The 18,926-nt window shown below is 40.9% G+C and overlaps 1 protein-coding gene across 1 annotated transcript in view; it reads right to left on the reverse strand.

The window, feature by feature from the left end:
• Positions 1-745: 745 nt before the first annotated feature.
• ACOT12 (acyl-CoA thioesterase 12) overlaps positions 746-18,926 on the reverse strand; it is a 63,809-nt gene continuing 45,628 nt past the window's right edge. Inside the window, exons 6-15 of the mRNA XM_030823207.1 lie at positions 18,454-18,610; positions 16,553-16,672; positions 15,582-15,732; positions 14,872-14,927; positions 14,530-14,593; positions 13,429-13,512; positions 6,532-6,665; positions 3,228-3,356; positions 1,567-1,693; positions 746-1,296 (exon numbers count right to left, since the gene is read on the reverse strand). Coding sequence (XP_030679067.1) covers positions 1,147-1,296; positions 1,567-1,693; positions 3,228-3,356; positions 6,532-6,665; positions 13,429-13,512; positions 14,530-14,593; positions 14,872-14,927; positions 15,582-15,732; positions 16,553-16,672; positions 18,454-18,610 — 1,172 coding nt within the window. The 3' untranslated portion in view covers positions 746-1,146. The remainder of the gene's footprint in view (positions 1,297-1,566; positions 1,694-3,227; positions 3,357-6,531; positions 6,666-13,428; positions 13,513-14,529; positions 14,594-14,871; positions 14,928-15,581; positions 15,733-16,552; positions 16,673-18,453; positions 18,611-18,926) is intronic.

Raw genomic sequence — 18,926 nt, forward strand, 5'->3', positions numbered from 1 at the left:
CTTCATTACTAATTTTGTTGACTTTTTCAAAATGTAAAAATATTCTCAAAACCATTTCTACTTCTGGAATATAATATGTAATTATTTTAATCCACATATCCACTCTTCTTATGTATATAAATGTTAATGTATAAAATTGCAGAACTGTCCAAAGTTCATGTAAATGAAAACTTGCTGGCACAGGAAAAAAAAAATAATTATAACCAGGCTTACCTTGTGTGAATAGATGGGTGAGGGTGGGTAGGGGGAGCAGAGGTAGAACTTTAGCAAACTAACAGCAGGATGCATCTAATCTGTTAAGTGCTCCCACCAATAATGGAGACTCCTTCAACTTTTAAAATGTGTCCTTGAGAGGAGGCTAGCTTGCCATATTCTGGCTTGTCTCATGAGTTAAGACAAATCACAGAGGAGAATAATGAATGTTGAAGTCTACAGAATAAAGTGCTAATGTAATGGTTATGAAAGAGATCTCAGTCAATATTCTCTTTCTCTGTAATATTACATTTCGCAGGTACCTTGCGTGTGTATATAGAGCAATAGACACTAAATTGGTCAGCCACCTGGAATATATGTTAAATGACACTAGTAAAGTTGTTCTTATTACTAAAATTGATTGGATTCCATTATGTTTTAATATCTCCCTAATTTAAATCTCTAGACTATGTAATACATCTTGTCAAATGCTCCTGACATATAGACACCTGCTGCACAAGGAAGAATGCCATACATTAATCAACGAGTCAACTTAGCAAATCATCATTTTAGATTTTATAATTTTTTTTTGGAATTTCACACAGAACTCACGTTTCACCTCTGTAACCTAAAAATGTTTATGATAATTTAAACTAAATTCATGCCATTTTATAGAACACATAGTATTGCATACAGGCAATTTTCCACTATCTGTGCCCCTGGAAGAGGCAGAGCCACAGATGACTTAAAACAGAATTCTAAAGCTCTTTTAAGGCTAATCCAAATCACTGGTATTTGACTTAAGATGCATTTTGTTTTTTAACTTCTTCACTGCATTTTGCTTAGGCTTATATTAAATTATTTTGTGGCCCCAAAGCTTGACAGATATCAGGGCTGAGGGTGCTTGGAATTAAAAGTGGGAAATTAAATTACCAGTAATTGAAAGTTGACCATTTAAAATGTGCTTATAAACCCATCATCAGGAGGATTCTCTAAGAACTGTATACAAGAGGCTGCTGTTTCTTCAATGGATTTCGACCAGCCACCAAGATTTCCAGCAAAGTAAGGAAGGATGCTAGCAGACATATGGTTAAAGTAAGATACCTGTTTCAAAAAGAAAGCACAATATTTTAATTTCTTATTGACTTGGAGCTTTTTCAAGAAAGGATCTGAGTCTTGCTGGTGTAGGGGAGGCTAAGACCCTAATCTTCTGGGGGACCTTCTGGAATAGATGATCTGAAAGGATGACCTTAGGATTCCCATAGTGTGGACACAAATTACAAGATTACAATTAATTAGGACATCTGGATAAATCAAGAGATTTTTCTCTATCTGGCAGAGCCAATTAATCTGCAGATGTTTCAGCAAACTTACAATGCATGAATTGCTGTCAATAGCATGGATGAGAAATCCGGCACATATGATTTCACTTCTGATGTACTGTGGAGACGGGGGGACCGATGGCAAAATGACCGACTTCACCGCCACTGTGTAAGTGTTACTGAAAGAAAACATTTTCTAAGCTCTTGTGAGAAATAAAGAATAGTTGTTAGAAAATAAATCCCTATAGTTAACCCAATTTATTTATACAGGTAGAAGTGAAACTGTGAAGGCCTAGATCTTCTAGAAGAGTGATCTCATCAGAAAACACTCTACAGGCTACATTCAAGGTAGGAAATAGTGTTTTCTGCCTTAGAATTGCATATACAATGCTTTGTGTAACTCCATGAAACGAGTCAACCACCAAACTGAAGTTTTATTGTGCCCGACAGGGTTGTAATTTCAGCCTCCTTTCCTTTTTAAATTAAAAAACAGGCCAGGTGCAGTGGCTCACGCCTGTAATCCCAACACTTTGAGAGGCTGAGGCAGGCAGATCACCTGAGGTCAGGAGTTCGAGACCAGCCTGACCAACATGGAGAAACTCCATCTCTACTAAAAATATAAAATTAGCTGAGCATGGTGGTGCATGCCTGTAATCCCAGCTACTTGGGAGGCTGAGGCAGGAGAATCGTTTGAACCCGGGAGGCAGAAGTTGCAGTGAGCTGAGATTGTGCCATTGCACTCCAGCCTGGGCAACACACCATCTAAAATAATAATAATAAAAACAATACCCATTGTTGTTAAAAGAAAATCTCTCAACAATAGAGAACCCTGTAGGCTACAAAATAAAAATCTTCCTCCAGTCCAATTGCGCTCCCACGCTATTCTCTACCCTAGAAGTGACCACTCTTAACATTTTACTGTATAGCCCTCTAGACTTTTTAAAATAAATGTATAAGAATGACATTTACATGAGCAAATGCACACAAAATTTTTTACATAAATATCATTTTACAAATTTCGACTACAATTTGATTTTTCATTTAGCAATAAATCTTTGGAGGTGTTTCTCTATCAGTCCCACTATAGCTCCTTCATCCTTTTTAATGATGGTACAATACTTTGTAGTATGGCTCTATCATAATTTATAAGATGGATTTTCCATTTGTTTCTAATATCTTTTGACATAATAAATGATACAACACTGAACATCCGTTAATACTTATACATGTGTGGGATTATTTGGGACACTTTATCTTAGAAGCTAGCTGCCATGCTCTGAGCAGTTCAATGTACATGGAAAAACCATGTCTGGATACTCTGATTGACAGCCCTAGCTGACAGCCAGCCATGGTGGGTGTCTAGCATAGTCAAGCCTTGGTGAATTCTAAACCAATTCCTGATGTCTTATTTGGCTTCCACTGCATTTTTACTAATCATGGTATGTTTCAAAGGTTTACTGAATACCAGTTTTACATCTACATAGGAAAAGGAACTACTTCAGGATTCTTGCATTGTACTTTGCAAACAGCTGGCACTTAGTAGATGACTGTTAATCTTTAAAATAATCGTTAAAGATTCATCTAGGTATAATTCAAATAAACATAATTCAAGAGCAGAAATATCTACACAGACTTCATTATTTTCACATCAACTTTTAATTTCTATCCTATACTATGAAATATTAATGGAACACTTGGACTGTATATACCAACCCATCTTTGAGAGGTTTTCTTCGTGATACGAGTACTACCAAGTCTTTGGGTTTGTCATCATTCAGTATAGGACAGGTGATGTGATACAGCTGATCATCTTCACTCACCCAGTCTATGACTTCACAGGACCTGTGTATATAGAACAGTGAAAAGCAGGTATACTTTCTACCTGCTAAGGCATTCACTTCCCTTATTTGCTTACATAATCTCATTATTTGTATCCATATTTGCCCCTTCAGCTCATCTAATCATCCCCCTAAAAGCCAGCATTATTGCTCAAGTCTGCCTTTAGAAGAGCTCTTTGAGGCTAGGCACAGTGGCTCATGCCTGTAATCCTAACACCTTGGGAGTTTGAGGTGGGAGGATCACTTGAGGCCAGGAGTTCAGGACTAGCCTGGGCAAAATCTTGCAAAACCCTATCTTTACAAAAAATTTTTTAAAAAATTATTTGGGCGTGGTGGTGCATGCCTGTAGTCCCAGCTACTCGAGAGGTTGAGGTGGGAATATCACTTGAGCCTGAGAGGTTGAGGCTGCAGTGATCCATGATTGTGCCACTGCAGTCCAGCTTAGGTGACACAGTGAGATCTTATCTCAAAAAAAAAAAAAGCCACAACAAACAAACAAAAAATGCAAGAGCTCTTTGATCAGAAGGAATAATTCTGCAAGTGATAGAGGATGGTGGCCATCTGACTTCAAGTTCATAATTCTCAATACTTCAGTGAAAGGCATTGAGCTATTTTACACAAAATTATTTTTCTCCAGGATCAAGTAAAAACATTGTGAGGACTAGTAAATCATATAGTCAGTCCAAGAAGGATTGTTTATATAGATAAAGAAATGTGGTATATTGGAAACTGCACTAGCTTTGGAGTCACACAACTTTCTTTTGACTCCCAGATTGCCACTTACTCACTACATAAGTTGCGTTAGGCAAGTCATTTGATTTTTTCTTCTATAAAATTCAGATAATGATACGTGGGGTTACTGCAAGGATTCAGTGAAAACACCTGGCATAGTACCTGAATCATAGTACAAGTACAAGAAAAGTTAGTTGGATTAGAATTCATTCATTCATTCCCCCATTTGTTCAACTTCAATTTGGCTGGAATGTCAAATGACATAGAGAATAGTGGGAGAAACATTTTTAAAGCATAACACCAAAGTTTACACATTGTTATTCCTAAAAGCTTGTACTGGTAGAGTATCTACTAAATTGATGCAAGAAAATTGAGAAGTGTTCCTCTTCTCTCAGAATGATTTATTATGATAGCATTAACCATGATGTATCATTCTGATACGGGAGGTGGGCAGGGAAGTGTTGGGTAGGGAAGGGCAGGGTCCCTGGTGAGGGCTCCACCCTTGGGCCTGTGCCCACGGACCTAAATGAGGACAGGCATTTCTGTTTTCACAACCCAAAAGTTACCTTTTGGCCCACCACACCCCACATCCTGTGCCCATAAAAAACCCGAGACCCTAGCGGGCTGGATGTTGAGAGGAGCAGAGGAGCACACCGCCAGACACCAGCAGATGCTGGCAGACCATCGATGGTGGAAAGACGTGGAATTCAGTCAGGGGTGGTCAGAGAAGAGTCTGATGGCTGGGCAGCCTGACTCCAGAAGAAGACCACCTTCCCACTCCATCCTCCTTCTGGCTCCCCATCCATCTTGCTAAAAGCAACTTCCACCACTCAATAAAACCTTGCATCCATCCTCTAAGGCCACGTGTGAGTCGTTTTTTTCCTGTACACTAAGGCAAGAATCCAGGATACAGAAAGCCCTCTGTTCTTGCAATAAGGCAGAGAGTCTAATCAAGCTGATTAACACAGGCTGCCTGCAGACAGCAAAACTGAAAGAGCGCATTGTAACACACACCCACTGGGGCTTCAGGAGCCATAAACACTCAACCCTAGATGCTGCCGTGGGGTTGGAGCCCAAAAACACTCCGGAGCCCAAAAACACTCCTCACGACTTAAGCGTCTGCATGATCCCTCTAGGGGTTTGAGCAGCACGGAAGAAACATGCCACACCCCTGTCGCAGGCCCTATGAGGAGGATAAGGGAACTCCTCCCATTTCAACTCTAGCACCTGTGCAAATGTAACACATGACCTCAGAGATGTTTCACTTTAGTGGTATTAAATCATCTATTACATGGTATTTCTAAATCTCCATCACAGTGAGTTTTAGAAAATTTAAAGATGAGCCTCTATCTTGTCAAGATTAGGAAACGCTTAACATAATAGGAAGCCCATCTCATCAACCCTTCCGTGTCAACAAGGTGGGCCATGAAGCCCTGTGGGGTGCTATAGCCAAGGTGGCTGGGACGCAGTGCAGCTGGTCTCTGTCAGTGCAGTTGGCAGGGTGCACAGCTCTGTACTGTGTTCCAGGAAAGGGCCGGGGAGTGGAGGAGATTGGATTAGGGATGCAGGAGACAGGGAGTGGCAGGAGTAGGAGATGTATGCTAATAGGAGCAGGGACATCATCAGGACAGGGAGCAGGAAGGCATGCCTTTCCGGGGCTCACACAGCTTGCTCTCTTAGCTTCTCACCAGGGAGGGTTGCTTCACAGAAAAGTAAGGAACTGCCAATGAAATATTGAGAGTAGGCAGGACAATTGGATAATCACTTCCTCAAGAGCAATGAGGTTGCATATTAAAGTAGAAGAGTGTAGAATTCAGAGCATGACAGACTTGGGTTCCAATTTGGGTTCCATCACTTTATTGCCTGTGCAATCTTGGCAAGTCTCAGAACCTCTTAAATGGAAATAATATTGACCTTGAAGTTACTGGTAGAATTACAATAGATGTGGGTAAAGTAGGTCAACTCAATATAGATGATAAGTGAGTATAATTTTTGTTTTGTGTCTCTCAATATCACCTGATGCAGTATTCTGTCCAAAGCAAACTTTATTTTTATTCTAATTTTTGACAGGGTCTCCTGTGTCACCCAGGCTAGAGTGCAGTGGTGTGATCTTGGCTTATTGTAGCCTTGACCTCCCAGACTCATGCAATCCTCTCACCTGGGTCTCCCGGGTAGCTAGGACTACAAACATGCACCACCATGTCCAGCTAATTTTTGTGTATTTTATAGAGATGGGCTTTCACCATGCTGCCCAGGCTGGTCTTGAACTCCCGGACTCAACTATCCACCTGCCTCAGCCTCCCAAAGTGCTATGCCGGGTCAAACTTTTAAAAATACTCTTTAAACAATGGGTCACACATTGGACGATGGAGATGGACTGCAATATGGAGATAATCTTTTACATTATGTCAAGGTTGATTGAGAAAAATTTTTAAATTTGTTCTTACACACAATGGGGGTCCCACAAAGGTCGCTTTGTAAAGTCAGACAAGAGACGATAGGCCAAATGTGCTGGACTTCCCACGTGCTTTTCAACCCAAACAGATAAAACATCATGCTCTTCCAGAGTATATATTTTTATCTAAAAGACAACAAAAAATTAAATTACAAAAGAAAACTGATGCTTTTACTTTAGAAACCATATGCATATATATATGTAGTCATAGACCAATTGCACTAACTAAGGCATCTTATTTCCTGGATGAAATTGAAGCCCCATGGCAATTTCTCTACTGGGATGTCTAGAGGTCTGTCCAGGATGCTGTAGTCCCACGTCCTCTAAACAATATGTGACTTGAGGGTGGGCTATTTAATTATCGCACAACAGTTTTATTTTTTCTCATAAAAAATGTAAAAACCTAGGCCTTTCTCTCCTTGTCTCTTCATGATGTTTCCCTGCCTCTACTGAGGAAAAAAAGAAAATATCACCAGACTGCTAGGCAGGTCAGCACCTCATCTCCCTCAAAAGAGCAGAGTCAAGGCTATAGCTTAGAACACATTCCCAGCATGTCAGGCGTGTCTTCAAGTGGGCCAAGGGGATCCAGGAACTGAGTCAACCACCTCTAGGACCATCTCAGCCTCTCAGCAGGGCCCCTGGAGCGCTATATTTCCTCAGCACGAAGCCCCTTTCGTTTCTGAATCACAGTGGCTGGATCATCCTTCTGAAAGGCCAGTTCCTGGTTTCCTAATGCACATTATTCCTTAGGTAAGAGGAGGCATGTCTGGGGGAGCCATTTGACATATACTTAAGCATGAATGCATCCCTTGCTACTCTGAGCTTTTCTTCTACTGTGTTTTTGACAATAATCAGAGATGTGTGTTCAGCTAAGAACACACATCCTTCCCGTTTTCTTTATCTCTTTCAGGGTACTTTGAAGTTAGTGTTGAAATTTGCTACCTTATAACCATTCCCATGGCAACAAGCTGTGAGAAAACCAACAAATATGGGGTTAGGACTTCACTGCAGGAATCAAGCAGATGGAAAAAATCAGGCTGTAAAGGAGAAGGCTTTATTTAAACATAAATATCATCAATAAAAGAATGAAAAAATGAGAAATTAACTACAAGATGCTCAGAAAGGAAACAAGCGATTATTTGCTTACACCATTTAACCTCTCCAGTTGAACTTGGTTCCAAGCCTCCCTTTAAATCCAGCCTGCAAAGGAAGACATGATCGAGGCTGTGAGCACTTATTAAACACCAAGAAAACTACGGATGGGGCTCCAGGTGGCTGGTGAGACATACCCTACTTAGCATGAGCATGCCTAACTTTGCCCCCAGCACAGGGGGAGTTGAAGGAGGTTCATTGGTGTATATCCAGAGCCATTATCAGATTTATCAGTCATCCAGTTGGTGGTTGGTAGGCAAGTGGCTCTAGGATGGACTGCTGGGGCTCTGCAATCTCAGAGGAGCTGAGGGCAGGTGGCCAGGGTGAACTCCATAGTGCCAGTCCTATTCTGCCCTTGGGACAGCCATACTCCCTTTTGGTGGAACGAGATGGAGTGGGATGCAATATTGTGCTGAGCACTTATTAAGAGTTGAATTATGTCTCTACCCTTCCACCCCCAAATTCATATGCTGTAGTCCCAACCTCCTTCCTGTACCTCAGAATCTGGCCTTATATTGGAAATGGGGCTCTTGTAGATGTAATTAGTCAAGATGAGGTTGTACTGGGGTAGGATGGGCCCCTAATCCAATATGACTGGCATCCTTATTAAAAAGGGACATTGGACATAGACATGCTTATAGGGAGAACACATGTGATGACAAGGGTGGAGATCCAGTGATGTTTCTATAAGCCAAGGAATGCCAAAGACTGCCAGAAAATCACCAGAAGCTAGGAGACAAGCATGGAACAGACTGCCCCTCACAGGCTCAGAAAGAAGCAACCTTGCTGACATCTTGGTCTCAGACTACCAGCTTCCAGTATTGTGAGACAATAGATTTCTACTGTGTCCACTACCCAGTTTGTGGTCCTCTGTTATAGCAGCCCTAGGAAACTAATACAGCACTTTTCTGGGGGGCTGCTCCCCAGGTTGCAGTCACATGCTTCTTCTTCCTATCCTGGAGCCAAACCAAACATCAAGCTAAGTTGTAACCACCCCTGAATTCTGCCCTTACAGAGCTCACTCGACTTATCCAATGTCAGGCGCAGTACTGGATGAGCAAATTCGATTTTGATCTTGCCCCTAGAAGGTGAGGGCAGCAGAAAGTCCCTGTTGCTCTGCTGTCTAAATCAATGATATTGATGCAAACAGAGCAGACAAGGAAATGCGGTAGTTAGTTTTGGTTCCCTTTAAACCCTGCTAAGAAAGGCCAGCTTTTGCTTAGTGAAAAAATTTTCCAGGAACAATTCTCCAAGAAAATGAATTACCTTTCACGTTTGGGAATATAGAGATTCAATTTATTTATTTATTTGTAACCAACTGATATGGTTTGGATTTGTGATTTCGACCAAATCTCATGTCGAATTGTAATCCCCAGTGTTGGAGTAGGGACCTGGTGGGACATGACTGGATCATGGGAGTGGACTTCCCCCTTGCTGTTCTTGTGATAGTGAGTGAGTTCTCATGAGATCTGGTTGTTTGAAAGTGTGTGGCACCTTCCCCTCTCTCTTCCTCCTGCTCTAGCCATGTCAGACGTGCCTGCTTCCTCTCACCTTCTGCCATGATTGTAAGTTTCCTGAGGCCTCCCCAGCCATGCTTCCTGTGCAGCCTGTGGAACTGTGGGCCAACTAAACCTCTTTTCTTTAACAATCACCCAGTCTCAGGTAGTTCTTTATAGCAATGTGAGGATGAACTAATACACCAACTCAAACGTTTTCTTTATCATTTGATGGTTGGAGAATTTCATTCTATGAAATGAAGCTTAAAGCAAGCAGGCTCAAAATCTGCTGGAGCTTGCTAACATTTTATTAGTGATATCATTGTTTTCATTCTAATAAGATTCTTTTTGAATTTGAATTTAATGTCTTATACAAATAATATAAGAGGGCTTGCAATCCCAACACTTTTGGAGGCTGAGGTGGGCAGATCACCTGAGGTCAGGAGTTTGAGACCAACCTGGCCAACATGGTGAAACCTTGTCTCTACTGAAAACACAAAAATTGTCCAGGGGTGGTGGCACATGCCTGTAGTCCCAGCTACTTGGGAGGCTGAGGCACGAGAATCCCTGGAACTCGGGAGGGGGAGTTGCAGTGAACCGAGATCACGCACTGCACTCCAACCTGGGCAACAGAGTGAGACTCTGTCTCAAAAAAACAAACAGTACAAGAGGAAACAACTAAAAATTTGAGAATTTTTGTACCATCTATTGACAAATATGTTATGGAGACTACACTGCGGGAAAGAGGGCAAAAGTGGTTTTTACAGAAGCCTAGGGGAGCCTTCATCTTCCTTGGAGGTATCTGGAGATGACCACGGGGGCCAAGCGGGTGGGGGTCTGAAGGGCGGAGCTCTGGGCCCAGCCCCTCCCCTGGCTCCATGAGAATAGCTCCCCTATGGTCTGTTTCCTATAATAGGGGTCTGTCCTGTGTAAAGGTTTTCAGGTGGTTCATGTCATTGTGGCTTTCACCATAATTTTCCCAGTACATCCCCAGGTCTTCCTTAAATAAAAAGTGAATCCTGTCAGGCCAGTCTCCTACTCAATGCTAATTTCCACCAGGAGAACTTGGCTTAAACTACCCACTGCCTAGAAAGCCCTATTTCTCCCTCAGCAATCCACTCCTGACACTGTCTTCAAGGAGGTAAGAATGGCCTCCTCTCTGAAGTTCTCCCTATATAACTGTTTTCTCTTGGAATTGCCTGTAAGAGCTGACTTTTATGGTTTAAGCACTATAATCTCTCACTTGTTAATAAATGACCTTATAATTATTCTTCAGCTGTTTCGCATACCTGTGTGATGTTTCCAAAATACACATTTTGCTCCTTGTATTACTACAATTAATTCTATCATTATACATGAAACATGAAATGAATTAAAACCATAAGCCCTATCCAATTTCATCACATATACTACAATATTAGATTTTTACCATCTAATTTATATTGAAAACCTGGAAAAAACATGATTCTTTTTTTTAGAGATGAAGTCATTTTATGTTGCCCAGGCTGGCCTCAAACTCCTAGGCTCAAGCAATCCTTCTACCTCAGATTCCCAAGTAGCTGGGACTACAAGTGGATGCTGTCAGACCCGGCTTTGAGGAAACTATGATTCTTTTTTTTTTTTTGATATAGGTTCTCATTCTTGCCCAGGCTGGAGTGCAGCTGCACAATCTCAGCTCACTGCAACCTCCGCCTCCCAGGTTCAAGTGATTCTCATGCCTAAGCCTACCAAGCAGCTGAGAGTACAGGTGCCCGCCATGACACCCAGCTAATTTTTTATTTTTAGTAGAGATGGGGTTTCACCATGTTGGTCAGGCTGGTCTTGAACTCCTGACCTCAAGTGATCCACCCACTTTGGCCTCCCAAAGTGCTGGGATTACAGGTGTGAGCCACCGCGCCTGGCCAGAAAGTATGATTGTTTCTTGTTTTGTTTTGTTTTGTTTTTTTGAGATGGAGTCTCACTCTGTTCCCAGGCTTGAGTGCAGTAGCACGATCTCGGCCCACTCCAACCTCTGCCGCCCAGGTTCAAGCAATTCTCCTGCCTCAGCCTCCCAGATAGCTGGGATTACAGGCGCCTGCCACTGCCCCTGTCTAATTTTTGTAGTTTTAGTAGAGACAGTGTTTCACCATCTTGGCCAGGCTGGTCTTGAACCCCTGACCTTGTGATCCACCTGCCTCGGCCTCCCAAAGTGTTGGGATTACAGGCGTCAGCCACTGCGCCTGGCCCAAAAGTATGATTCTTAACAGACAACTGTGTTGTAAGAATTATTCCACTAAAAGGTGACAGAAAAAATTAGAGTCATATTTTGAAATTAAAAACATATAAGCTGTAAAACGTGGGAGAGAAGAGGAGGAAAACTCTTCAAAAACATCTTTTATCAGATTTTTAAAATCAGATTTTTATCATAAGTATAATCTTTAAAGGAGAAATTCAAATTCAATGGAAATAACACAAGAGTATTTCTTTATACAATATCCTCTAGTAACTATCTATATAAGAATGAAGAATTAATCATTGATAGCTCTCCCACAACACTAGCAAATTTATTTGGGTATGCTTTGGGCCACACCCTCCCAAAGAACTGAAGTTTTAATATATTCTACAACTTCAATAAATATGTTCTTTCAGTTCATTCCAGACATGAATTTGTTCTTCCCACTGCTGCTCATGAATGCTCAGATGCCAGCAATGATGAAAGAAGCAGGTTTTATAATAGTAATAGAAAACAAAGTAGTGAAGCATCTTTTATGAAAGATAAACAAATGCATTAGTTAAACCTGTGTTTCTGCATCACTGAACCAGGCAAAGACAGAAATTTAACTGGATCCAAATGGGATAAGGAAGACCTCTAAAGGATTTAATAGTGAGGACAAATAACTCATAAAAGGAAACAACCAAAAACAAAACATTCAGAAGAGGTCAAAGTCAGAGTTGAAAAGAATCAGTGAAGTAGCATCTGAATTTACTTAGATTTTAAGGTAAAGTAACAATATAATTTATCGTCCAAACTGGAACACCAAGACACTGTTAATAATTATGATGGGACAACAGGTGTAAGCCAGAACTGTCCCAGGAAAATCAGGACATATGGTCATCCTATTTCATAGGCTGCTGCTTCACTGATGATGAAAATCAGTGCATACTGAAATATGAATGTAGCCAAAGTGCTGGCGTTAGTGAGCCTCTCTGAAGTGCCAGGCGCTCCTATGGTCTGGGTGTAGTGGTGAGCAGATCGGCCCTCAGGGAGCTTACAGTCTAGTTAGCGTGGGCATGAGCTTCCGAGGGTCTCCTAAAAAACCTCTGAAAATAGATAAAATTAAGATCCAAATGATGTATGTCTCTTTAAACCTGATGGCATGCAAAACACTGTAATAGGTCCTAAGAGAGATACAAAGAAGTCGAGACAAGGCCTCTTTCTTAAGAGGTTTATAATGTACTTAGGGAAAGAAGACCATGTGTAAAAAGTTAAATTTCCATGTGAGGCTTAAATATTAATTTGAGGTAGCTGTGGAAGAAATGTCACCAGATAGTGTATAATTAATTGACCAATTATTTATTTATTATTATTTTTAGAGACAGAGTCTTGCTCTATTGCCCAGGCTGGAATGCAATGATGTGATCATAGCTCACTGGAGGCTGAAATGCCTGGGCTCAAGTGATCCTCCCACCTCAACCTCCTGGGTAGCTAAGACTACAAGTGTCTGCCACCACAGCCAGCTAATTTTTAAATTTTTTGTAGAGATGGGGTCTCATTGTTTTGCCTGGGCTGGTATCAAACTCCTGGCCTCAAAGGATCCTCCTGCCTTGGCCTCCCAAAGTACTAGGATTACAGACATGAGCCAGCACACTCGGCCAAAAAAATTAATTTTAAAGAAGTCATGACAGTTACTAGAAAAAGAAGTTCTGAAGTCAAGTGTGGCAGGAGAGGCTTTATGGAGAAGCATCTGTCCTGATCTAGATCAGGTGGGATTTGGGTAGACGGAGAAGAGAAGGAGGGAGAGACAGGATGTGAGAACCTCAGCTCAGAGGTAGGAGCATGTTGGGTATATTTGAAGGACTCCAAATCAACCAGCTTGTAGAGACAGGGCTGAAAAGATGGTTGCCTCTTAGAAACAGTTTCCTCAAAAGATTTTGTTACCTTCTTAAAAGCCGCAGTAGAAGCAGTAGAACCACCACCACCACCACCACAGCTTTCATTTGTGATGGGCAATGGATTATGCAAATACCTGGAAGTGTCCTACCTTTTCCACAGTGCTGGTAACCTCCCAACCCCTTTTGGCTGCCAGTTTTTTGAGGGCCTCCACATTGCTGTCACTCAGGGATGCCTAGAATAGAAATATTTTTAAAGCTATGTGTTCAATACATGGATGTGTGATCATATATTTTCTGCTTAAAAAATGGGCACTGTTGGAGGAGGTATGTGTTGAGTCCTAGTGATAATGTTGAGTTTAGAACTAAACTACAGGTCAGGTGAGGAGGCTCATGCCTGTAGTCCCAGCACTTTGGGAGGCCAAGGCAGGCAGACCACTTGAGGATAGGAGCTCGAGACCAGACTAGCCAACATGGTGAAATCCCATTTCTACTAAAAATACAAAAATTAGCCAGGTGTTGTAGTGCAAACCTGTAATCCCAGCTACTTGGAGGCTGAGGCAGAAGAATCGCTTGAACCCGCCACTGGGAGGTGGAGGTTGCGGTGAGCCAAGATTGCGCCACTGCACTCCAGCCTGGGCAACACAGTGAGACTCTGTCTCAAAAAAAAAAAAAAAAAAAGCAAAAAAAAAAAAAAAAAAACGAACTAAGCTATAGCTAACATATAATTTTTATCTGGAGCCCTTAATTTAGAATTCAGACAAAGTAACTGTATACTTAACAACTGGGTATCATTTTAGTATCATTTTAGTTGGTATCCTGAGCAAAAACAGACTACCTTTCAGTATGACTGATAATCAATGTGTAATAAGTAAACTTGGATTTCTCTTTACATTTAATGGTTAAAAATATTTAAATGACTACTACTTTGTTATTGTTTTTATAAAAATGCAAGCTGGTGGGCACAAGTCACGGTACCAGATGGGACTGTGCCATGCTTCTGGAACATATCTGATGGCAGAGCATCCTGAGTCTGTAGTTTGGGAACTGTAAGAAGTCAAACAAGGCTAAGCTGCCAATTGGTAAGCAGTAACTGATAGCCTGGTTTTGTTTCATTTTGACATGACTGGCTGATATAATCCACCTTCTCACATAGCCTGCGTAAGCACAGTCTAGGCCAGTTAGGCAAGGGGATTTCCATTTTTGTAAAGATGAGACTTTTATAGGAAGAGCTCCAAATCATAAAACATCACCTGCTTGCTGATATCCCAGTGTATGCAAAGTGGAACCTCTTCTTTGTGGGAAATAACATATTTCCTGGAAAAAAAATTAAAATATTAAATGACAGTTTTTTTTCTCTGCATTTAGCACACAAAAATAACCATAATACTTTCTTGGACTTCTATCAGCCATGAATATCAGTGGAACAACATGGAAGAACTATTTCCATAAGTCAGTAATCAGCCTTTGCAGCCAGGAAACATCAGACCTTCTCTTTTTCCATTATGTGGGAATAGAGACCCAGAGAGGGGCTCTTATATAATTTCTCAGATTAACAAAGACTCCATAAAATCATTACACCTTACGTTCCTTACCTGCCTAGGCGAATTCTCTTGCGTGCAATAGCTCCCCGATAGCGTCTAAAATCATCCTTTAATCAAAAACAAAGTAAAATCAATAAAATAAAATATCTACTATCTTAGTGCTATAATCCTTAAGTATCCTTCTCCTAAATCAGTCAAAAGGGCTAACTGAGATGTGGTGTCTCTCCATGAACTGACTTCATCAAGTCAGAGCCTCTGTGCTGAATCCACAAAGGGCAGTTGCACTGACAAAGGTGCAATCTTTGCAGTTTTTTTCAAAAGTGGAGATTATTGACATTCCTATTACCAGAATTATACTTAATTATCACTACAGAGTTTTTAGAAAAAATTAACATTGGCAATCAGGTAATTTCGGGATGAGGGAAAGATATGGTTTCCATGAACGTGGCACAGCATCAAGAGCTGGAGTTAAGGAAGTGAGAAAAGAGACCCAGAAATAGGACATAGAAGGTGACATCCTACCCACAGCAGTGTGTGTGGCCCAGTAGAGGTGAGGTCTTCAGGGCTTCCATCATTTGAACAAATGATCAGAGTGATCCGGGGGAAAAGGAAAAGAAAAAAGCCCACTTCACTTTGTGATGCTGAAAAGAGAGAAAACCAAAGGGAAAGAGCCAAAGAGGTTGTTGCCAGTGGGAGGAGATTCTGGGTAGAGCTCTCTATTCACAGGTCTGGCTATCGAACCTCGTGTGATAATAACTGACCTTTGAAATGGGTTGGACTCTGGGAAACGTGATGAGATTTTCCTTATCATCAGCAGCATTGTAAATGAGAAAAGCACTGTTGATGTGACGCCCTCGGCCCTCCGCCCATTCCTGACAGTCAAAGGCCTCCACGCGAACTCCAACTTCAACACTGTGAAGGGTGATGCAGGGCGGTGGGCAAAGAGACCTCGACTCATTAGGCCCTCCTTGCCCACTGCCGCCACCTCCTCCAATCAACAGGAGGATAAGGGCCTCGGTTTTCTTCTTTCTTATCAGCAAATCTGTGCAACTATTAAAATCCATTTTCAGGTTAATGGGCTGCTTTTTACAAGCCCCTAAGAGCATTTCCATTTTACTTCCCCACTTTCAAGTGGGAAAAAGGCCAGGAAGGGCTTTATATGCATTCATGAAAATATTTTCGCAATGTGGGGGAGGGCTTAAATTATGCCAAAGTTAAGTTTTCTTCCCTAAAAACAATAATTCTGTAATTAAAAAATAATCAAACACTGAAATTAGACAGGAAACACAGATATTCTTTTTTACATTTAAAAAGAAAAAAATACTAAATCAAATCTTTTCATTGTGTACCAAGAATAATAAAAATAACTGGGAAGTGGTTTGGATTTCATGGTGGTAATACCAGGTCCATTATGAGTTGACTGACCGTCTAGTCACTGGGACTGAAAGGAACAGTTAATAATTATGCAGGGATGACAGGTACAAACCAGGTCCAACTTGGGCCAGTTAGGACATACGGCCACCCTTATAAAAACCAGTCCTTCACAATTTACTAATTGTGAGAAGGCCCCAAGCAGAACAAAGGGTTAAAAATGTGTTCATGGATTTTGAAAATTGCATGAAAAAAATGGAATTTCGTTAAAGTAGTTCCTGTACTCACCTCCAGGCTGAAATTAAAAATTACATTTGTGCAAGTTTAAATTTCTTCATAGCAGCCTAAGGGCTCACTTTACCAGGTCTGAAATGTATTGTTGACAATGGCAGCGAAGACAAGACGATCTCCAACTGTAGATGGTCCCCGGAACTTAAACATATCTACAGACTTCAGAAAGGGATGTGCGCAACACAGGCGGCTGAGGAGACAAAGGGAGGGAGAGAGAAGAAAGCGATCACTCATTCATTCATTGAACAATTGCACAGACAAGTCTTCAACCTATTTTCTAAATAAGCATTTCTTTAAACTTGACTGAAATAAATAACTGGATTATGTGTGTTTAGGGTAGGTCTGTAGGCTACCTGCCAATATCTTGGGAAATACCATGTCCCTGAGCAGTGGGGTCTTTACCCAGATGTTGATGCTTCTACTCCTTTGGTAACAGTCCTACTCTTGTCTCGTTTCCTGTGGAAGTCCCTTGGAACAACAAACCAATGCTTTTTGTTCTAATTTGAATTATAGTCATCCTGATAGCTCATGACTGTAGTCCCAAGAAGTTGTGATCCGGGTTGGAGTGGGGCCCAAGTGAAGGCAGGTGTCCTCACACAATTCCTCAGCTTTACAGTTAATCAAATTCACCCACAGATCAAAAGACAAGCTTTTCCCCCCACAGAAAAATTACCTGGATTGCTACATAAAGCCTGAAAGGCTAGGAGATACACATTTTATAATTTTTGCATGTATGACATTTTGAAATAATTATATATAATATTTAATTTCAGAAAGTTACTTCCATAATTTTCTACAGTTTAGATTCCCAGTCATCATTCAATTACTCTGTGCCAACACCAAGTGAACAGACGCTGCCATAAGCCTTTACAATAGAACATGTTCAATTGCTTTACTGTCATTAAGAACCACAATCTCATTTTAAAAACAAGCTCGCTTATTTGTGCATAATTTTTAGAAAGGATGACTACAGGTTTCTAACTATAGTCATAACTATAGATATATTAATAATAAAATTATTTTAATTTGAGGGAAATACAACCTTAAAATTTTTCAATGGTTATGAAAATTGTCAGAAGGGCAGATCCTATTCAAATGCATTTCCAGGGTACAGAGTGTTCCCTAAAGGGGCTCAATTACCTACATCTTTCCATTAAGAATAAAATAACCTTTTTGAAATTGAGGAGTCTTTAAAAGTATTCTAAATATTCTCTTCTTTCTTTTCCTATTTTTCAGATATTTCTTTGGCCATGATTATTTTTAACCAGCACCTTTAAAGGTCAGACCTAACTGTAAATTGTCTTTAAAAAGGTTTGTAACTAACTGACTTTATTTATTTACTTACTTATTTATAGAGAGGCTGGAGTGCAGTGGCGTGATCATAGCTCACTGTAGCTTTGAATCCCTGGGCTCAAGTGATCCTCCCACCTCTGCCTCCCAACTAGCTGGGACTATAGGTGCACACCACCACACCAGCAAATTTTTTTTTGTAGAGTCAGGGTTTTGCTATGTTGCCCAAGCTGGTCTTGAATTCCTGGCATCAAGCAATCTTCCTGTCTCGGCCTCCCAAAGTGCTGGGGTTATAGGTGTGAGCCACCATGCCCAACCTAGACTGATTATTTTTAAGTGTGAAGCCTGTCTTCTATTTCTGTTCTGCATTTACTTTGTCATAAGCTATCAAGACAATGAGTTGCAGTTTCATAAGATCAATATTCATAATTCAGAATAAAGTATTAAAGCTGTCATCTCATTTTTATTTTTGAACCAAAATATTTAAACATTCACCTTCAAACAAAAGGACAGATTAATCCTAAAGTAAGCAAGTAAATGATTTAGAAATCATTATAAAAGGCAACATTTTCCTCAGTCCTTTCCTTGACTTCTTGACTAGCCCAAGAACTAGATCTCAGTCCCTTTCTATTTTCTCCTCACTGGTCCCAAAATCATATGCCAAAGGTCAAAACCAAGAACCTTGCAGAAATAGTAGCCACTGTCTCCATCCAAGCCATAATCTGGCCACCAAATGTATTTCCGTGATGGTTTGCATGGGGTGGGAGGACCAGTTCAATGCTCTGAACGGAGGTGCCCCTTGTGGAAACCGCTCCTTCCTCTTCATCAAAAATGAGATCTGAAAGGTGGATGTAAACATTAATGATGGTGGAGTTAACCATAGGCCCTGGGGCTCCAGCTTTTCCTTCCCGGCAGTACATTCAATTCAGATTTATGGAAAAATTAAAGTGTTCTCAAAGGCTTAAGACTGAGCAAATTGACAGGTTCTACAGAGTGACTCTTATCTTAATGGTGAATATTTGCAGTGAATTGGGTTAAGATAATCACAAAGGGCCTTTTAGAGATTGTATTCTAGCCTATAAAACAAGTCTATTGGAATTTTGACTAAAAGAATGGTTACCTTGAAACTTGAGTTGTTTGTGGTGGGGTAGGGA

Source organism: Nomascus leucogenys, chromosome 2 (assembly GCF_006542625.1).
Source record: "Nomascus leucogenys isolate Asia chromosome 2, Asia_NLE_v1, whole genome shotgun sequence".
Classification (NCBI taxonomy): Eukaryota; Metazoa; Chordata; class Mammalia; order Primates; family Hylobatidae; genus Nomascus; species Nomascus leucogenys.